Genomic DNA, 20,503 nt, shown 5'->3' with positions numbered 1-20,503 from the left:
CACAGGTGAGGGCCAAGTGTGGAACACGGCAGGTTAACTTGTTTCTCTCAGTCCTTGAACAAGCGTGCTATGTTATCCAGCCCAGCAAATTTATTACGCAGCGATAGTTCAGCAAGATGTTTTTTCGCTGATATTTTTGTAGAAAAATGAATTATCACATCTACAGTATCTCATTACAACATGATTTTTGCATGTGTGCAACTAGTGATAGCGAAATAATGCCTTTCAGGCTCACAATGACCCCTTGAATGGAGCAAGAGACCCTTGACTGCCTAAATATTGTTTAAAATAGAGTGTTGCATTGCATTATAATGTATATAAGTGTGTATATTTGTAATATATTATTTCATATTGGATAAATGGATGTTTAAACTGATTAATATAATACAAATATATTATTTTTATAGTACATTTTATATATTGTATAGGGAATCATTTGAAGGAGAAACTAATAATTGAATAGTGGAAACTGCATCCCACAATGCACCTGGCCCATATTCAGCACATCTAGGCTGCGGCCTTGTTTGGTCTCTCCATCTCTTCTATCAGCGTTGTTTCCCACATTTTCCCTGTCACTTCACATCCACCTGATCCCCCTTGGCTGCCTCCACAGGGTCCAGAATTCAATCTGTGCTTCCAGGAAAAATCTCCTGCTTCTGGGTAACACTCTTTATACGTTGCTGGGAAATCCATAAGGCTACTATAAAATATCTGAATATGGATCTAGTTAAACTTAACCTGCACAAGTTTATCGAGACCAGCATTGCAAATCTCAAAGCAAGTAAAGACAACTGTAGCAAAACTTTTCTTTAAAAATAGTATTCGTTATATAAGCAATTGAGTCGAATTTTTGGTGGCTGCACTCCGCTGTCGTACTGTGCAGATGTGGACAGACAGATTATTATTGACTTTCGGAGAGTAACCTTTGAGGCCCGGAGAGAATATGAATTATGCAATGAAGCCACATTAGTTAAAGAGCACAGTGACTGATATTTATAATGGGCAGATATTGATGGAAGGAAGATATGGGGGAAGGAGGGAGAGATTGGAGGGAGACTAAGGATATTTGATTTTGTGTTAGATAAGCTCAGTGGATAACCCTCCATGTTAAGTAATGCATTCGACAGAGCGAGCAAACTCAAATCTGTGGAAGTCAAAGAAGTGTGCATCAGCTGTGCTCAAACTCATGTAATGGACATTCTGCTCTAATTCACGCGTGATTCACCACGTCTATGCAATACGATGGCCACATTCACTCAATGCACTCGTGCATAAATCACAGTTTACCTCACGAAAAGGTAATTAACACATATGTACCTTAAAAACTTGCTGTTGTTGGTAACTAAATCATTAACTGTCAGGCAAATAACACCGCAAACCATATTTTTGATGAACCACTGCACACTTATTCTGTAAGTTACTAACTCTGTCATAGGGCTGTCATATATTTACGATTACGGTAAAGACACTTTTCTATCAGATTAAAACCTGACACATTGTTCTGGGAACCGTCACAGTTGTATTGACTCACCGCTGGAGTATCTTATCTCTTACATCAGTGACAAATGGTGTGTTTGAAACTGAAGATTAGATTATTGTCAGGATAGGGAAAGGCTCACTATATGATAGCCCTCATTCATCAAAATGGATTGCAGCCTTGGTGGGTATAAACAGCATGACATTACACACCAGTGTGGTCACAGTTTGAGCCAAGCATTTACAGTTATTGAAAACAGATAGAGGCATATGAGTTTGTGTGGTTAGCTTGCACAGATTATATGTACATCCCACTTGGATTGGGTTTGCGTTTGGTGCACCGTATATAGAGTATGTGCTGTTCTTATATGCTAGAAATTAGTTTTTGAATGCCTGCAATAAGGGTGTCAATTTAACTTTAAGTGAATGGCTAACAATATTTATGATTGCTAATATTTATAATCTGTATTAATAAATTATATTTATAAATATTTAATTACCAAAATGAAAAATGTGGTTAGTTTTCCTACCACTAGCGTAATTCAAGGAATGTTTTAAAACACCTTTTCAAAATTGAACTGTCTTGACAAGGTATTTTTATACTATATATTCAATAATATGTAAATAAGATAAAAGTACATTGACTCCTGATTCGCTGCTTTACTAATCTACTACAGTGCAATGTCTTTAAATAATCTCCTTTAGGAGCGTCTCCCCTAAATTTGCATATCATGTAATTCATTTAATTAAAATTTTTAATCATTTGACAGCCTTTGTTTCCATGAGATGCTGTGGACTGAAAGACATATAAAAAATTTTTTTTTTTTTTGTGACTGCACAGCAAGAGTGAGGGACCTCAGTTAAGCTAATAAAACCAGAACGTCCACAAGACCAGCAGTCCATGAGGTCAGGGAAGCAGAGCAGGAAGTATGACATCATCACGGCGCTCTGTTCCGCATGAGCAACGCCAGTGACCCCGCTGGTATTACTGCTCTAATAGAACATTAGGAGATGATAAAATTGCAAATGAACAAGCACAGGAATAAATTTGTCATGTTTTTACAGGCCTGGCTTCCTTGTAAATGTGCAGACGCCATTGCCTTAACATTCCAGATGTGACCCGGGCCTTATTTCATTTTTTCAGCAGTCCCCTTCCTAATGAATGTATATCATATTACCAGCCACCATAATTTACACACAGGAACAGATTCAATGTCCGGCGCACATTAATGTGGAGGCTGGCCCTAACGGTGCTGCGCTGTGGGCTATTTGATATTATATTTTTCGAAACACTACGCCTGGGGTTGTTTGCTTGCACACATTCACATTTATACGAGCTTATGTATTACTATGAATGTATATATACGTCTCAGCTTTCACGTTGATGGAAAATAAGGCTGGAAACACCTGTCAGGGTGCTAAAGACACTCTGAATGGGTCGAAGCATGGAACGGGTCCTCGTAGCTCACGGCCGTACTGAAGGAGCGGAGAAGGGGGGAGGATTGAGCTCGGGTTGTGATGGCTCTGACTGATAGACAGCTATACAGACGCGCAGATCCGAGATCAGGTTTCTTTCCTGTTTACCGCTCCTGGCTCCCTGCTCGTCCTTTACTGGAAACCCTGCTACTCGCCCAGGAAATGGGCTCTGCTTCCAGACACAGGGCCACCACACACGGCCTGTGCTAATAGCATTTATCTGTTTATCTGGACAAACTTTTGTCTCCTTCCTTATTGGATTTGCCCTCTCAACAGATCTCTCCCCCACCCCCCAATATCATAATGACAGGAGATCTATAGGTAAGGACGAGACCTTCTAACAAAGGCGAGTGAGTGTGAAAGGGAGAGAAGTAGAGGAGAGGTGTACTGGATAAATGACACCGTGCCGGTGCAGCAGGGGACCAAGCCATGGACTAATGCTTCCCATCCCTTATGTTCTTCCACCATCCCGCCAAGAAGAGGGTAAAGGAGAAGAGAGCCTGTCGGAGTCACACATCCATACTAAAGCACCACTTTAGGCCTCCCCAGGCTCCCGCGCTTCTCTCAATCACCCAGCCCAAGCCCGGGCGAACAGAGACTGGCGCATCCCCCGCAAAGCACCCCTAACGAGGGGTTAACGCAGTGCCAGAGCTCCCATTATTGAGTGAATTTAGCACCTTGGACAAAGCACTAAAAATCTTTATTGCTTTGCTGACCCCCTCGTCATGTTCGTGTCTGTGTGTTGCATCTGGGGCCGCCGGGGGGAGGCGGAGGGGGCTGATTGAAAGGCAATATGTCGGCTGGCAGGCAGGCACACATGCTCGGGGGCTTGTTTGCAGCGAGGGTTACACGCCGAGGGTGAGAACAATTTTCTGGTTGTCGCACTGCGAGCTTATTTCCTCAGCACCGGCACATTAACTTTTAAAAAGGGTTCCACTGGAGCTTCAGGGTTTAAAAAAAAATGAAGAGGAGAAGAGGGCTTGGAAGAAAGGAAATGAATACACAGTTTAAAGAACACTGTAAATAAATGTTTAATGTGTGAGAAGGATGGTAATAAATAGGTTTTCGGTTATGGAAGTTAAAGTCGATTACCTGGAAGGAAAATAGCGTTACTGTAGCTCTTGCCTCCTGCGGAGCGGTCGTTTGCATGTACTAACATGCATGTATTTGCTTTAAATGTGTTTGTATTCATGTATTATACATGGAAACGGTGGCAGTATTGTTGGTAGGAAGAGCTAGATGAAGTACGGGGCTGTTAAGGTGTTTTCTAAGACGTAACCCCTCTAGAAATGGTAGGGGAGTTGTGGTCAAGGATATCGGCTAGCAATTCAAAGGTCGCATGTTCAAACCCTGTCAGGGGCGATCTATGAACTGAAGAGCTACTTTAGCATTTTGCCCTTTAGCAAAGCACTTAACCTGATATTGTTCCAAAGGGACTGATCATAGTAAATGTACTGTGAGTTTGTTTGTGCCTGTCGAGTGTCAAATAACCAAATAGACTAGAAAAACTGAAGGCAATGTGTTGGCTTAAAAAATAAAAATAATGATGATGATAAATTATTTAACAAATAACAATGTTGCTTTCTAAACGTTCTTAAAGTGCTTAATTTCATAAAATAATGGCATGTGATATTAAGACTTGATTTCAGAAAATGTCTTGAAATATTTTTTTTTTCTTTTTTTTACCATTTTATCAGTTATATTATCAATTGTCAAGTAAATTGATCTAGTGATGAAGATTATGTTTTGTGCATTTGACATCAAAACGGACAATTTTGGACACATTTAAAAATGGAAAGCTAAAGTGCCACCTTTCATCTTTTCTGTTTAAAGGAGGTGATTCTGAAGAGAGCAGCAGACCTGGTGGAAGCTCTGTATGGGATGCCACATAATAATCAGGTGAGGTTCAATTGAACACAATGCAACTTCAAACCAGAAACACTCACTCAGTATCCATGCATATACATGTATTTGTGTAAAGTGCATTCTAAATTTACTATAATATTTATAATTTTTAGAAATCACATTCTAAAATGATCTAAATAAGTAATTTGTTAAGACAGTTTTTAAAAAATATGTAATATTAGAAATGGAAAAACTCTACAAAGTATAAATTATATATAAGGCAAAATAAAATAAAAACAAAACAAAATAAAAATTACTTATAAAAGTAAGATCTTGCTACGCATTCTCTCAGGCAAGAGTGCATGTGCATAAGAGAGTGCAAACTGTATAATTAGTAAAAGAGGCATATTGTGTTATAGGATCAGTATAAATAATACCATGTTCCACATTTAAATGGTTTAATTGAGCAGCACAGTTAAGAATTTGTTCTCAGTTAAGGCCATTTTAGAGCTTTAAGACCATTGAGTTCTTCTCTAATATTCCCTAACATATACCATCAACATAAATCCCCCAATGTAATTCCTCCAGAGCTCTCTCTCATTGGTTTGAAGGACCACAAGGGCATCTTCAATGTTAGATCAGTTATGAACTGCGAGTGAAGGCATATGCTCATCGATTGAGAACTGAGCATGAGTGCAGTGATGCTGAATTATTTAGGCTGGGCAGTGGATGGAGCATGACTCCAGTCATCAACCCACTCAAAGAGCTCTCTCTCAGGAACCCCTATCCCCCCACCTCCACACGGTCCTGTTGTCTTCATGAGGGTAAATTATGAGACATTCATTTTCCATCAAAATGTGCTGCCCCCCTTCCCCAGCCCCCAAAATAGTGTTTTTCTCTAGCTGGGCTGACTATCAGATAAACACATCTTTAATGATTTTACTTCTAGATTTTGTTCATTTCGTATTAAGAATATTGACTCTCTTATGCACTGATTCATATGATCTTATATGATCAAGGTGTATTCTCTCTGGCAGCTCATAGGTTGCCCATGCTTAGATATAATAATTTTAAGAAAGAATTGCAGTGGGTCATTTTTTGTTTTTAAGTTGTTGTCTAATATTTTAAAAAAAGTACTATTTCCACTTTTATTTTTTGATTATTTATTTTTCATTTTTATTTTATTTCTATATATATATATATATATATATATATATATATATATATATATATATATATATATGTATTTTATTGGCTTATGGTTATGTATTTAATCAAACCATTATTATTTATACTGAATGATTATTTGAAGGAGACAATCAGGCAGTTGGCTTAATAATATCCTTTTAATCGTTGGTCCATTTCTGTGTTTATCCTGACAGGAGATCATACTGAAAAGAGCAGCGGATATCGCAGAAGCGCTCTACAACGTCCCACGTGGACACAACCAGCTGCCAGGTCTGGCCAACAGCTCAGTCCACGCTGGCATGATGGGAGTCAACTCCTTCCACAGCCAGCTCGCTGTCAATGTCTCTGAGTCCGCACAAGGAGCCAACCAGGGTGAGCAGAGACGCCATCAATCTTAGATTTTGACCATTCAAAAAAAGCGATTGACAACGAGAGTTTTTGTTTGTGTGTGTGTGCAAAGAGAGATATTAAGGGCCGAATGCACATGGAACTCTAGCGCACCTGCAACTTATTCTCTAACCACTCTCAATCCAGTTTAACCAGGTGCTAAATGCACTAAAATATTGCTCCAGTGTTTTTAATAAATCATAGTCAGTCTTTTCATTTGACTCCTTTTTATAAAGAGTGATTCTATACTGTCTCAGTAAAGTGTGCCAGATCACGGTATTCAGTAGTCTGCTGCATCCCTCAAACCTTAGGCAAGCGGCTGAAAACTAGCGAGATAGACAGCATGCAGACAGATACAAGCATTCAGCAATGCTCCCTGAACCTCCAGGCTCCTTTACCTCAGCATTCCTTGGCCTCTGTGACAGTGAATGATTTATGTTAAGTCAGCAGTAATGTATCAGTCGTCTGATGAAAGGGAGAATGAATAGTAAGCAGAGCAGAGATGAGCGCTGCCTTTGTACCAGACAGCGGGGACTCCTGGAGCGAGAACTTCCTGCTGCTTTCACCCATGTCAGCGTTTAATGTCCTGATGTATATTTATAGTCCATATCCTCCTCCTGTCCTATCTGCCTCTGTATGCCACTGACACACAGATCTTTTTTTAAGGAATAGTTCACCCAAAAATTAGATTTCTGTCATCATTCATTTATCCTCATGACATTCCAGATGTATATGACTTTATTCCTACCGTGTAACAAAAAAGGAGAAGTTTAGTAGAATGCTCACAGTGCTATTTTCCAGACAATGAAAATCGACGATGACCAGGAGCTGATTCTGTTTGTTTCTAAATATATTCTGTCTTTCTTTCCTATTTTCTTTCCTCATTATATGTGTGTGTTTTAGGTTTCAGTCGAAACACGAGCAGTGTATCCCCTCACGGTTACGTACCTAGCACGACACCCCAGCAGAGTAGCTACAGTACCGTCTCTACCAGTATGAATGGATACGGCAACACAGGCATGACCACGCTGGGAGGGTCGCCTAACTTCCTCAATGGCTCTGCTGCCAACTCTCCTTATGCCAGTGAGTACTGATCCTGTCTGTTTTTCTCTCTCTTTTACACTTTTGAATCAGTTACACATAGATATGAGCATTCACACAAGTGAATGAAAAATGTGTATATGTGTGTGTATGTATGTGTGTGTGTGTATTAAAATTCAAATATTTGGGGTCAGTTTCTTTTTTTTTAGGAAATTATTGTGCAGCATTATAACACATTCAGGACATTAAACTGATCAAAAGTGACAGTAAAGATTTTTAGATTGTTACAAATATTTCTATTTAAAATAAATGCTGTTCTTTTGAACTTCCTATTCATCAAATAATCCTGAACAACTGTTTTCAATGTTGATAATTAAAGATACCAAATCAGCATATTAGAATGACTTCTGAAGGATCATGTGACACTGAAGACTGGAGTAATGGCTGCTGAAAATTCAGATTGGTCATCACAAGAATAAATTACATTTTAAAATATATTAAAATAGAAAGGTATTTCACAATATTACGGTTTTACTGTATTTTTGATCAAATAAATGCAGCCTTGGTGAGACTTCTTAAAAACAGCTTACCGACCCCAACATTTTTGAAGGGGTGTGTGTGTGAATATATATATATATATATATGGTGGGATTTACCGGGAGGGATCCCCCCCCTCCTGGTTTATGCATCCCTGCCCCTGCTGAATAATTTTCATCCCCGGTGGGGATAAAAACATCCCACGATCTCGCTCCGAGGTGCTGATCTAAATCATATGATTTGCGATCCGGTTGGAGCGCTTCGAAACAGTGAATCATTTTGCGACTCAATGGATTCGGAGTTTCAAAAAGCTCTGTTGATACTGTGTACTTTGCTCACTTTCTCTATAGGCCTATAATTTATTTGTTGCTTGAACCGTGGAAATGAAATCATTATAATTAATAGGCCTAGCTTGTTTTTAATAGATTGTGATCATATTAAATACAGTTTCCGTCGTATTAAAAACATTTCATGACATGCCACCTATTATATATTAGGCCTACTTGCCTAAAAAGACGGGTTTATGATGTGCGTTATTAACAGATTACACTAACATTAGGTTACTTAGGCTATTACCTTCCACCCATGGAGAGAGAAAAAAGTTTTCAAAAGCACCCCCCCCCCCCTGTTTTTTTCACAAATTGCACCCTGTATGTATATATATATATAGAGAGAGAGAGAGAGAGAGAGAGAGAGAGAGAGAGAGAGAGAGAGAGAGAGAGAGAGAGAGAGAGAGAAGACTTGTACCGGTCTTTATATTCTGCTGTTCCACTCACCTTGGAGGACATTTCCATTGGCACTGGTGCTGGCACTGGCGATAGATTGATTTCTGAAGGATCATGTAACACTGAATATTGGAGTAATGGCTGCTGAAAATTCAGCATGGTCATCACAGGAATAAGTTACATAAAATATATAAAAATAGAAACAGTAATATTAAATTGTGATAATATTTCACAATATTACTGAATTTTTTATCAAATAATTGCAGCATTGGTAAGCATAAGAGACTTCTTTTTATCGACCCCAAACTTTTCAACTGTAGTGCATGTAATTGCATTCTAAACATGAACTGTAGTAACATTAATGCATCTTTAATGCATATTTCGCCTAGACTACCAAGTAAGCCAGTGCTGCCACTGGAGCCTCTTCAAAAAAATGAGGTGCCCCTTGGCTAGAGACATAAGTTAAATCAGCAGTCATAGCTATCATTTTGTGTGTGTGTCTTTAAGAGCAGAAATCAAATCCCAGCCACTCTTTTCTTCAGTCATGATCAGACGCTGTCTATAATGCTTAGCCATTCGTATAACACCAATCTTCTCGCGCAGCTTCTAAATTAAAGCGTCTTAATTAAATCAATAAACTAATTGCAGGAGAAGCAATTCAACTTCGGTACTTTGATTCCGTGATGTTAACAAGTATTTTAACAGGCTCACTGACTTCACGCTGACACTTTCAATCAATGCGAGAGAGCAGGCTTTGTGGGCTCCAATTTTCATTAATTGATTAGTTAGGCCTTCATAAATGGATTATGACACTATCAGGAGAATTTACTTGGGAAAGTGCCATAAAATTTAAGCGCAGAATAATAACAACAATAAAGGTAGAGCAGGATAAGAGAGAGCAGCTGAAATACGACAGGAGTAATTGTAAAATCGTTGAGGGGGAAAATGCTCTTAGGGTATTAATAGACAAAAGGAGAGGCGGTAGAGATGGGGCAGGGGAGGGACCTGCGCTAATGTTGTTCTGAGAGGAGCAGACTGTGCATCTGTGGATCCAGTCAAGAAATACTATATATATATATATATATATATATATATATATATAATTGTATTCTAAAATTCTAATAGCATTGTCAAACGGCTGAATTATAACAGTATTTGCCTATACTATCAGAGGTATAGGTCTATATGCTGTGATCCGCCCTAAACCCTTTCCCCTCTCTCGTTCATTCCCCTCCCTCAGTTGTTCCTTCCAGTCCCACCATGGCCTCCTCCACCAGTCTTCCCTCCAACTGCAGCAGTTCCTCAGGCATCTTCTCTTTCTCTCCGGCCAACATGGTGTCTGCAGTCAAACAGAAGAGCGCTTTTGCTCCTGTCGTGCGGCCCCAGGCCTCGCCGCCCCCCACCTGCACCAGTGCCAATGGAAACGGCCTCCAAGGTGAGTGGAACAGCAGAATATACAGCTTGACCTGTATATGTATATATTCACACACACACCACTTCAAAAATGTTGGGGTCCATAAGCTGTTTTTAAGAAGTCTCACCAAGGCTGCATTAATTTGATAAAAAAAAAATACAGTAAAACTGTAGTATTGTGAAATACCCTTCTATTTTAATATATTTTAAAAATGTATTCCTGTGAGGGCAAAGCTGAATTTTCAGCATCATTACTCTTGGGTCATATGATGCTTCAGAAATCACTCTAATACGCTGATTTGCTGCTCAAGATACAATTACTATCATTATTAATGTTGAAACGTTGTGTTCCTTAATATTTTGATGAAAACAGTGATCCTTTTTTTTCAGGATTCTTTAAAGAATAGAAAAATCAAAAGAACAGTGTTTATTTAAAATATAAATCTATTGTAATAATGTAGAAGTCTGTACTGTCACTTTGATCAATAATGTGTCCTTTTTGAAAAAAAAAGTACTAACTTCTTAAAATAAAAATCATACAGACCCCAAACTTTTTAAACGATAGTGTGTGTGTGTGTGTGTATATATATATATATGTATTAGTGCTATCAAACGATTAATCGCGATTAATCGCATACAAAAAAATAAAGGTTTTTGTTTGCATAATGTATGAGTGTGTTCTGTGTATATTTATTATGTATATGTATATATTTATATTGATAACATTTATATTATAAATAAACAAATAATATATAAACATAACATATGTTTCTGAAATATATACATGCACGTGTGTGTGTTTATATATACATAATAATACTCAGTGCAAACACATATATTATGCAAACAAAAACTTTTATTTTGGATGTATTTAATATATATATATATATATATAGTTTGTATAGTCTTTTTCTTTTTATATGGATTTTGCTGTGCAGTGTTGTTTCTTAAGCCTGTGTTATACTTTCCACGTGTGCGAGTCCGCTAGTGTCCGCTATAGTATGCGTGACGTAAAAATCGGTATTGGAGGTTGTGCGCCTCCCATTTTTTGTGACCGCGTGACAAGTATGCGTGGTCAGTAGGCTACAAAAGCACCAACTGCGCATGCGCAGGCTGTTTGAAGAAGCTCGTTGCTACCCGAACCTGTACAATCCGTCAATAAAACAATATAAAGACAGCCAGATGTGCAATAACTCTGGGCAATTGTTTGTTCAACATGTTTGTTTACTGTTCAAGCCAATCTATTGTGCATGTATGGAATACATCCGCAGAGCGGACCACCAGCATACACTTTTGGTAATTTAAATACCAGTAGTCCGCGTCTGCGCTGTCCGTGTACGCGTCCGGATTGCACACGCAGAAAGTATAACACAGGCTTAAGCACACTGTTATAAAACCAAGTGAGCTGCCTCCAAAATGACAATAAGCTAATTATGGTGCCTTTGAAGAAACCTTATTTTTGCTGACTTTTTGGTCCATGCAGAGCACTGTTTATATGACGCAAGGAATCTGTGCCTATGCAAAGCTTTCCAAATAGTCACTTATGAGGTTCCCTTCCTGTCGAAAGGCATCTGTCTATGTAGGCATTTGGTAGTGATGCAACCCACTTGTTTTGAAACTGAGCTGAAGTGTCTGATCTTCAGCCTTCTAATACTTAGACAGCTGTCAGTTTGTCCTAACTTGTAGTAATCTGTTTTTATATTTGCTTCTATGACCCAATTCCTCTTTTTGTACTTACAAATAACTCTCTTTCTCTCTGTCTCCATCATCTTCCTTCCCCTTCCCCTGCTTTCTCACTCTGCTTCCAGTAGATCAATCTTTTGTGGACTCTAGCAAGTACTCCACCGCCAGCTCCCTGCAGGGACTGGCCTTCTCCTGAAGTATGTTACACCTGTCTCACATTCTTTCTTCATCATCCTCTCTTTCTATCCATTAAGCCATCCATCTGCATGATTGTCAGAGCATCCTCTCCCTTCATCCTCCTTTGTTCTCCTCACTTCTGCTCGGTCACTGGGGGCCTGCTGCGCATCTCAAAGAGCATGCCATATGTGTTTCATTTCCTGCCTGACTTCCTGTTTCCTGTGTCAAGTTCTCCTCAGAGTTCGCTTATGTTCGCTTGAATTTGTCAGTTAACTAACCATAAGTCGGTTAACATCCACTAATATAAAAACCTAAAAGGCAAATTTCAAGAAAAAAATGTATGGATGATATTTGTACCCCAAAAATATTTAGGACTATTTAGATTTTATGCCTTAAGACATTATTTTCATGATTGAAGCATGATTTAAATAAAATAATGGAAATAAATAATTATGTGTATATAATAGCTATATACTGACAATTGCAAACAATTATAGAAGAAAATATGCTCATGTAAATGACACAATGTAAACTAAATTTTAATGGTCCTAAAAATAGGTTTTATTTTTCATCCACATTATATTATTAATATTATTATTATTATTTATTTTAGTTTCAGTTAAGGTAAAAATACCTGGGAAATTTCTTCCGTTTTTTTGAGATTCAGCCAAATAGTAGCAGGCTACATAAAACCAGTTGTGTGACATCTATAAAGACATATGTTCACTGATATCTGAAACAAAGCCATAATCTGCTTCCTCTGATTTATGACAATTACTCTGTGCAGCATTTGGCCCTAGGTGTTGATCTGAAATATCTAGACATCCACAGTGAGACAATATTAAAGTAATTGATCGTTTGAGGCAGACATCTCTTATCTGCGAGCGTGGAGTGCTTCCTCTCCGTATGTTGATATGCACTCAGCACTCTGACCCAATGACCGATTGTCGGTCACCACTCATTTTTTTTTTTTCTCCATTCCAAATGAGGCAGAGACACTCAGGAAATAAACCAAGAATTAGAGATGAGGGACCAGCGAGAGGAAATCAATAAGAAGCCAATATGTTACATGAAAAATCTGGTGCGGTAATGTGGCCTGCTCAAAGTGGGGAGCGATGGAGAGAGAAACTCAGCTTAATGCTCTTGGGACTTCCTTCCTCTTGGCCAATAATGAATAGAAGTGATACTAATGTTTGACTGAACATTGTTTAATGTTTGAGAGCAAAAATTATTTATCTGAGCTCAAGCTATTTTTGTTTAAGTGTTGGCAAGCAAGTTAATTTGGGTCAGACTATGTATACACTGCATGCACTTTTTATTAGCATAGCTGTTTGTTTGTAATTTGTCTCGTAAAAATGATGTCCGCATAAATGTGTGTAGGTCCCCATAGGCACATGAAGTAAACACTCAGTTGCTCATCGAAACACAGACGAAACGCTACACAGTCAAATAAAAATGCTTTAAATGACCTGTTTTTTATTCAAGTCAAATATATTATTTAATATGACTGGATTATACTGAATTGCGCCAATGGAAGTCATTTTTAAGAGTAAAAATAGCTCCAACTACATGCATACACTGAGTTTGTCCTCTACGCTCTTCATGTAAATGCAAAATCCCTCCGACTGTAAGAATATCCTGATTGTCTCCTCCGAACCCGTGGAGCTTTGTCCTCATGGGAGAGAAGCATTAGCTAATGCGTTGCGAAGCCGTCCTATAGTGTTATCACTAATTGGATTGATGAATTGTTCATATAATGGCTCCCTGATGGGGAGACTGATATACAGCCTGTAAAGCAAGTCACTATTTATCCTGACAATGACTCCAATTAAACACGGATGACCTGCAACCTTAGGTGGATCATACGGAATAAAGATTATCCTCACCCACTCACAGGGAATTGTACATCCTTCTGATTAATGTACAGCTTCGGTGTGATCGAAAGCACAGAGAATTATGGGATATACTACTGCTTTCGTTTAGTCTCTCCATCCCTCCTTCAGTTGATTGAAGCCATATTTTACCCTGTTGTTTGGATGTGATCCATGAGCATTGTCTTTAGTTAACCCTTACATTTCTATGCATAGATTCACTTCAACACTTAAGCGCATCAGGGTTAAAATCATTAACTAAAACTATTTAAAAACACACACACAAGAAAATTAGACATTTTTGGCAACTAATGGAAATGATTTTGATAATTTGATGTCCTAAAATTACTGACTTGAAATAAAACTGAACTACAATGAAAACTGAAATAAAAATGCATTCCAAAAATCCAAAGATAATGAAACTAAAATTAATATGAACATATATCAATAATACTAAAATAACTGCACTGTATTGTGATTTTCAGACGCATAATGTGGAGTCAGCACAAAGCAATAAGATATTTATTTCTCTCTTTGTGCAAGGTTGACTGTGACACACAAAAACAGTCTTATTTGTTCATATCATTTGAGTACGACATGCTTTTCTTTTGGTGTTGTTGCATGACAGATGAAACCAAATAATCCCATGTCTCACTCTCCTTCTCTCTCACTCTATTTCTCTCTTCTCGTGACTATAGTGATCCCAGGGATGATTGTTCCTCCAATGTAGGGGCTCCTGGGCTGCTGAAGAGGCACATTTGATTTCAGCTCTCGCCAGAGAATCTACGCTCTGAGCTGAAGGCAATTTCTGGTGGAGGAGACATGAAAACTGAACTTTTAAAACTCAGGCCTTTTGACAAAGGAATCTCATTTTATGGGAAGAAAGTGTTTGTTTGCTTTGTTTTTAAGCTAATTTCTGGACTGCTCTACCGAAGGACTTTACCCCCCGTGTTTTGCCCATGAAGAAAGGAGAGATGGAACTCCTTTTCATTTTGTTCATGGGCTTTTTGGATGAATTTAAAGATCACATGCCTTTTTTACAGACTATATCACACAAACATGACACTTTAGGAGCAGGTGCATCCGTAATGTTTCTGAGAGCAGCAACGGGCAACAGCACAGATCTCTGTCAAGACTGACCATTTTTTATAGAAACAGACACATTAGTACAAAATCCAAATGAGAACAACGGCCAACCGTTTGAACACAGAAAAGAAGAGTGGAGGGTTTTTTTTCTTAGAGAGAAGCCAACAAATAGTTTGCCATAATGTTGTTTGTTTTCATATAAAATGAAATTGTAGCGCCATACTCACTTCCCTATTGCTTTTTTGTTGTTGTTTTTTTAAGTATAGAGTCATACAAAGCTTCTGGGTACCAGCCGGTTTGAATGGCTATGATGTAGGAAAGTTATTTAAGAGTTATTAAATGCTGTCATGCTGTAATTTTTCAATGTCCAGATCCATCCTCAAAGAGAGGAAAAACTGACCCAATTTCCACAACAAATCAGTATTTATGTTCTTGCAAATATTTGCTGCTAAATAGAGCAGAGATATGCAGTAAACATATGGACTGAAGGAAAAAGACCTCAGTTGCCATGCCATTTAATTAAAAAGAAAAAAACTTTTGAATTTGATGTGTGCTCAAAGAATGTTCTGATTTGTTTTCCTTTTTTTTTTTTTTGTCTATGAAAAAAATTAAACTGTGATATATGCATTTTAATGTGTTTGGTTTGCTGTGTTTGCTAGTGAAGGATATAGGTTAAATGAAGTACAAGAAGAATACTATTTCAGAGCCGACTGTTAAAGCAACCCATTTTTCCTTTTTTCTGATACTTTGTTTTGGGGGACATGACTTGAATAGCAAAGTATTTTCATGTTTAGACAGCACTGTATGAAGGATGCTTTCCAAATGTGTCAAACAGCCAACATACAGCAGTTTGATTGGCTCATTTTGGTAGTCATCTATTTTTTTACATATACTTTCCGTTGCCAAAGTCTTTGTTTTATTTGTATTTATCTCAGAATGGCTTAAGGCAGCTCATAATAACACTGACGATCGGTTCATTGCATAAAGTACACAAAATCTCACCAACTTCAGCAAACACAAATCATGGATTCTGGACAAAAAGAGGGGAGTCTCTGTAAAATATCCATATAAATAATGTATGTATATCCAGATTTTGTATATTGCTTTTCTCCCCAAATTCACTTTGATTGTGGAAGGTTTTTCGGGATTATTTGTCCATCTGTTCGCTTTCTTCACCGGCATTGTCTTTATTGTTAATGTTTTTGTTTGAATTTAGGTCCATGTTTTGTATTATGTCAAGCTTCCATTTTTTTAAACTAAGTTTTATTTGTAAAAAGCCATTGTCTATTTTTGTATAATTTGTAAGTTAAAAAGCAATTGTTTTCCTTTTGGAATTTTTTAATGTATGGCAAAAAGTAGCATCTCACAGCATTTAGTTATGTAGATTTAAAAACAAATTTATATATATAAATATATGATGAATATATAAATCTATATCTTTTCTTTGAGGCTTATAGAACCTGTACTATTGTAATAATATGCATGGGCTCTTCTCTGAGAGTGATGGTTTTATTTTGCGTGTCAAGCCTAGAAGGACGTTTCTGATGAAGTTTTAATTTACGTTCTTTATTGTCTTTTCTTTCCTCTTTTATTTATCTGACTATTTATGCCTGCTTATAGATTTGTCTATTCCATTCTCTCTCTCTCTCTCTCTCTCTCTCTCTCTCTCACACACACACACACACACACACACACACACACACGTTGGTTTTTGTGGTTTATGGGGACTCTCCATAGGCGTAATGGTTTTTATACTGAACAAACTGTGTGTGCTATTGCCCTACACCAACCCTACACCTAAACTTAGCCCTCACAGGAGACTTTGTGCATTTTTAGATTTTCAAAAAAACACCATTTAGTATGTTTTATTATAAGCCTTTTGAATTACGGGGACATAGGCAGTGTCCTCATAAACCACCTTCATATTGTAATACCTCTGTCATACCCATGTCATTATACAAATTTGTGTCCTCATAAACCACATAAACATGCACACACACACACACACACACACACACCAGTACCAGCACTATAGATGCCTTAACAATGCAAGCCCATAACTGTACAATCACTTGTACAGACTTCACAACCACCAGTAACAGTAGCTACAGAGTTCCTTAAGGGATTTCTTTCCAGAAAAAAAGCACAAATTGGTCTGTTTTACCTAAAGCGAAGAGGGTTGAATGAATTATTTGTCCTTTTTCTGTTGTTTGTATTATGAAGGATAATGAGAAGGAACTTGAAGGATTATAAAGAGAGACTATATGATTTATATTTTATGTGTTGCACTTCATTAATTTAAAGCAAAAAGCTGCCTTTTTTTCATTCGTTTATGTCTGCTGCGTTCACGAGAGGGGGAGAAGCTCAAAGCCATATTCTACAGTGTCACCGTTCACTCTGAGGGGACGTTCACTTTAGCGGAAGGTGCATGTGAACCTGCATGTTTTGGGTCGTGCCATAGCACTTTGTAAGGTACCGTTGATGAATTTGTCACCCTGAGCAAAGTGACTCCATATCAGAGCACAACGCCTTGCCCCCGGAGCTGAGGTTCTGACTCTCAGTCTGTAACGCTGTGACTCGAGTCTAATTCTACTGTCAGCCGAATTGGCCCTCGATGATTGGTCTTCAGGGCTCTTTCATGAATGGTTTAAGTGCTGTCTTCTGTAATGTGTGTCTGCGATCTGCCATCTAACAGAAAAATGGCTTTTAATATGCTGATGTGTGAGGACTTTTTATCAGAAATGATTGATGATAGACCATTCATGGTGTTTTTCTTTTCCATATGTGGCTTTGCTAGCGGCTCCATCGCAATGAATAAGATGGACTCCTTATAAAATGACAAGCATTTGATAGGACACAAGACTCGAACCAAAAAGCTGGTCTCCTTTTTTCCTGCCTCCTGTTCTTGTATTTGTTTGTTTATTTTATTTTTTTATTTTTTTTTGACTGGATACACACTGAACCGTTCTATTGATAGGAAAACTCAAGACAAAAACTACTGTATAGATTGTTATCATTTTTGATGAAAGCTGTAAAATAACTTTTCAAAGTTCACAATATTAAATTAAAGTTACTTCTTGTCTGTGATTTTTTTTTCTTTTGTCTTCCTTGAGCCTTTCTTCCAGAAGCAGGTGTTTGGGGGCATGTTAGGAAAATAGATGTTACAAAAGTAACCCAGCATGTTATTTTTGTGCCATCTTATTGCCAACAGATGTCTGATTGTTCGTTATCTCCGGGGAATGATCTCTCCTTGGGCCCAGCCCACTTTCCTTCTACCCCAACCCGCCAATTCCCCTTAAAGTAGCACATTTTAATTAGCCTCATTCATTAAATTATTGTATACCTGATAGCATAATGAATGTGGGTTCAGACTCTCGCAAACATGATAATGATGGGCCCCTCAACTTATTAATTGAACTGCGCGTTGCATTTAATTGACTCATCATTTGCATTTACGGTCATCAGCAAAAATTAATCTCTCTTTTTTTTTTAGTTTGCATATTTAATTTAAGATGCTCTTGATCTGATTAGCTTGTAAAAGTCACTGGCAGGATTCTGCTGACCCGATTGCATGAGGGCAAACTCCACCTCAGCTTAAAAGAAAGCTTCACATGACCCTGAAACATTAGTGAAATGCAAGTTTGAATCGTTAATATTTTGAGCCATTAAATCTAAATCTGGCACATGGTTTCAGTGGGAATTGCTGAAGTTTTAAAGCCAGATTTGGTGATTGTCTGTTTGATGAAATAAAGAGAAGGCCACAAATGAGTTGATTTTTTTTGGTCCCACTTTATATTAGTGGACTCTTCTCTCTAGAAATATGGCACATAGTCTTATAGTTCATACTTGACTAACTGGGGCCCAGGTCAGGAAGCAGACAGACTGGCTAAACCGACCATCTGCTAGCCGCCTCACGTCACAGAAGTCAGTTAATTCTCAGCACATAGAGACTCTTTCCCCTAGATATCACACTATAGAGACTGTGTCTGTTCCCCGAACTAGAAAATACAGAAAACATCCAAACCAAAGTAAGAGTAACAATTTAATTGATGTTCAACAAATAAAAAACAGATATAATACAGATAAACAAATGATAAAGCTTGGCTTATTGAATATTAGATCCCTTTCTACAAAAGCACTTTTAGTAAAATGATATGATCACTGACCATAAACTAGATGTGCTTTGTTTGACAGAAACCTGGCTAAAACCAGATGACTACATTACTTTAAACGAGTCTACCCCCCAAGATTACAGTTACAAACATGAACTGCTTCCAAAAGGTAAAGGGGGAGGTGTTGCCACAATTTATAGCAATATTTTCAGTATTTCTCAGAGGTGCTTCATATAACGTTATCCAAAGAAACAAGTGTTAAGGATAAATCCCCTGCGATGTTTGTACTGGCTACTGTATACAGGCCACCAGGGCACCATACAGACTTTATTAAAGAATTTGCTGATTTTCTATCTGAGGTAGTGCTGGCTGCAGATAAAGTCCTAATTGCTGGTGATTTTAATATCCATGTTGATAATGAAAGAGGTTTGTTGGGATCAGCATTTCTAGACATTCTAAACTCCATTGGTGTTAAACAACACGTTTCAGGACCTACTCATTGTCGAAATCATACTCTAGATTTAATACTGTCATATGGAATTGATGTCAGTGGCGTTGAAATATTGGAGCACAGCGATGATATCTCATATCATTATCTAGTTTCGTGTATATTCCATATAGCTAAAGCTGTAAAGCCAGCTCCTTGTTACAAATATGGTAGAACCATCACTTCTACCACAAAAGACTACTTTATAAATAATCTTCCTGATTTATCTCAATTCCTCAGCATATCCAATAGCTCCGAACAACTTGATGATGTAACAGGAACTATTGACTCTCACTTTTCTAGCACTTTAGATATACGGTTGCTCCTTTACGCTTAAGGAAGATTAAGGAAAAGAGTCCAACACCGTGGTATAATGAGCATACATCGGGCCCTAAAGAGAGCAGCCCAGAAAATGGAGCGCAGAAAACCCCCCCCCAAAAAAAAAATTAGAGGTATTTCATTTTGCTTGGCAGGAAAGTACCCTATCCTACAGAAAAGCATTAAAAACTGCTAGATCTGCTTACTTTATGTCTCTTTTAGAAGAAAACAAACACAACCATCAGCAGGTGCAGACATTACCCAGCAGCACAGTAGTAATGACTTTATGAACTACTTTACTTCCAGGATCGAAACTATTAGAGATAAAATTGTAACCATGCAGCTATCAGCCACAGTATCGCATCAGACAGTGCTCTATCCCCTGAGAAACAATTCCACTCATTCTCTTCTATTGGAAATGAAGAACTGAAAGGGAAAGGGAAGTGGTGTGTAGCCAAGTATGGTGTATGGTGACCCATACTCGGAATTTGTGCTCTGCATTTAACCCACCCAAGTGTGTACACAGTAGTGAACATACACCAGGAGCAGTGGGCAGCCATTGCTGCGGCACCCGGGAAAAATACGATTATTAATCAAAATTCTGTAAATTTGTTCCTCAGGTTGTAACAGTTGAAGTCAAAACTTTAAAAACACCTTTCAGAATCTGCAAAATGTAAATTT

General features: G+C 38.0%; 1 protein-coding gene across 2 annotated transcripts in view; it reads left to right on the top strand.

The window, feature by feature from the left end:
* Nucleotides 1-15,536, top strand: part of ebf1a (EBF transcription factor 1a) — a 134,201-nt gene extending 118,665 nt beyond the window's left edge. The window contains exons 12-17 of one of the 2 annotated variants that reach the window (XM_079439187.1): nucleotides 4,786-4,851; nucleotides 6,180-6,357; nucleotides 7,276-7,455; nucleotides 9,916-10,110; nucleotides 11,900-11,968; nucleotides 14,518-15,531. In XM_079439187.1, coding sequence (XP_079295313.1) covers nucleotides 4,786-4,851; nucleotides 6,180-6,357; nucleotides 7,276-7,455; nucleotides 9,916-10,110; nucleotides 11,900-11,967 — 687 coding nt within the window. In that variant the 3' untranslated portion in view covers nucleotide 11,968; nucleotides 14,518-15,531. Of the gene's footprint in view, nucleotides 1-4,785; nucleotides 4,852-6,179; nucleotides 6,358-7,275; nucleotides 7,456-9,915; nucleotides 10,111-11,899; nucleotides 11,969-14,517 lie in introns of both variants that reach the window. The other variant, XM_079439188.1, reaches the window with a different exon arrangement.
* The last annotated feature ends 4,967 nt before the right edge of the window (nucleotides 15,537-20,503 follow it).

The sequence above is a fragment of the Barbus barbus genome, assembly GCF_936440315.1.
Source record: "Barbus barbus genome assembly, chromosome: 17".
Lineage (NCBI taxonomy): Eukaryota > Metazoa > Chordata > Actinopteri > Cypriniformes > Cyprinidae > Barbus > Barbus barbus.
Note: the sequence above shows the minus strand (reverse complement) of the source record. Positions and strands in the feature narration are given on the sequence as shown.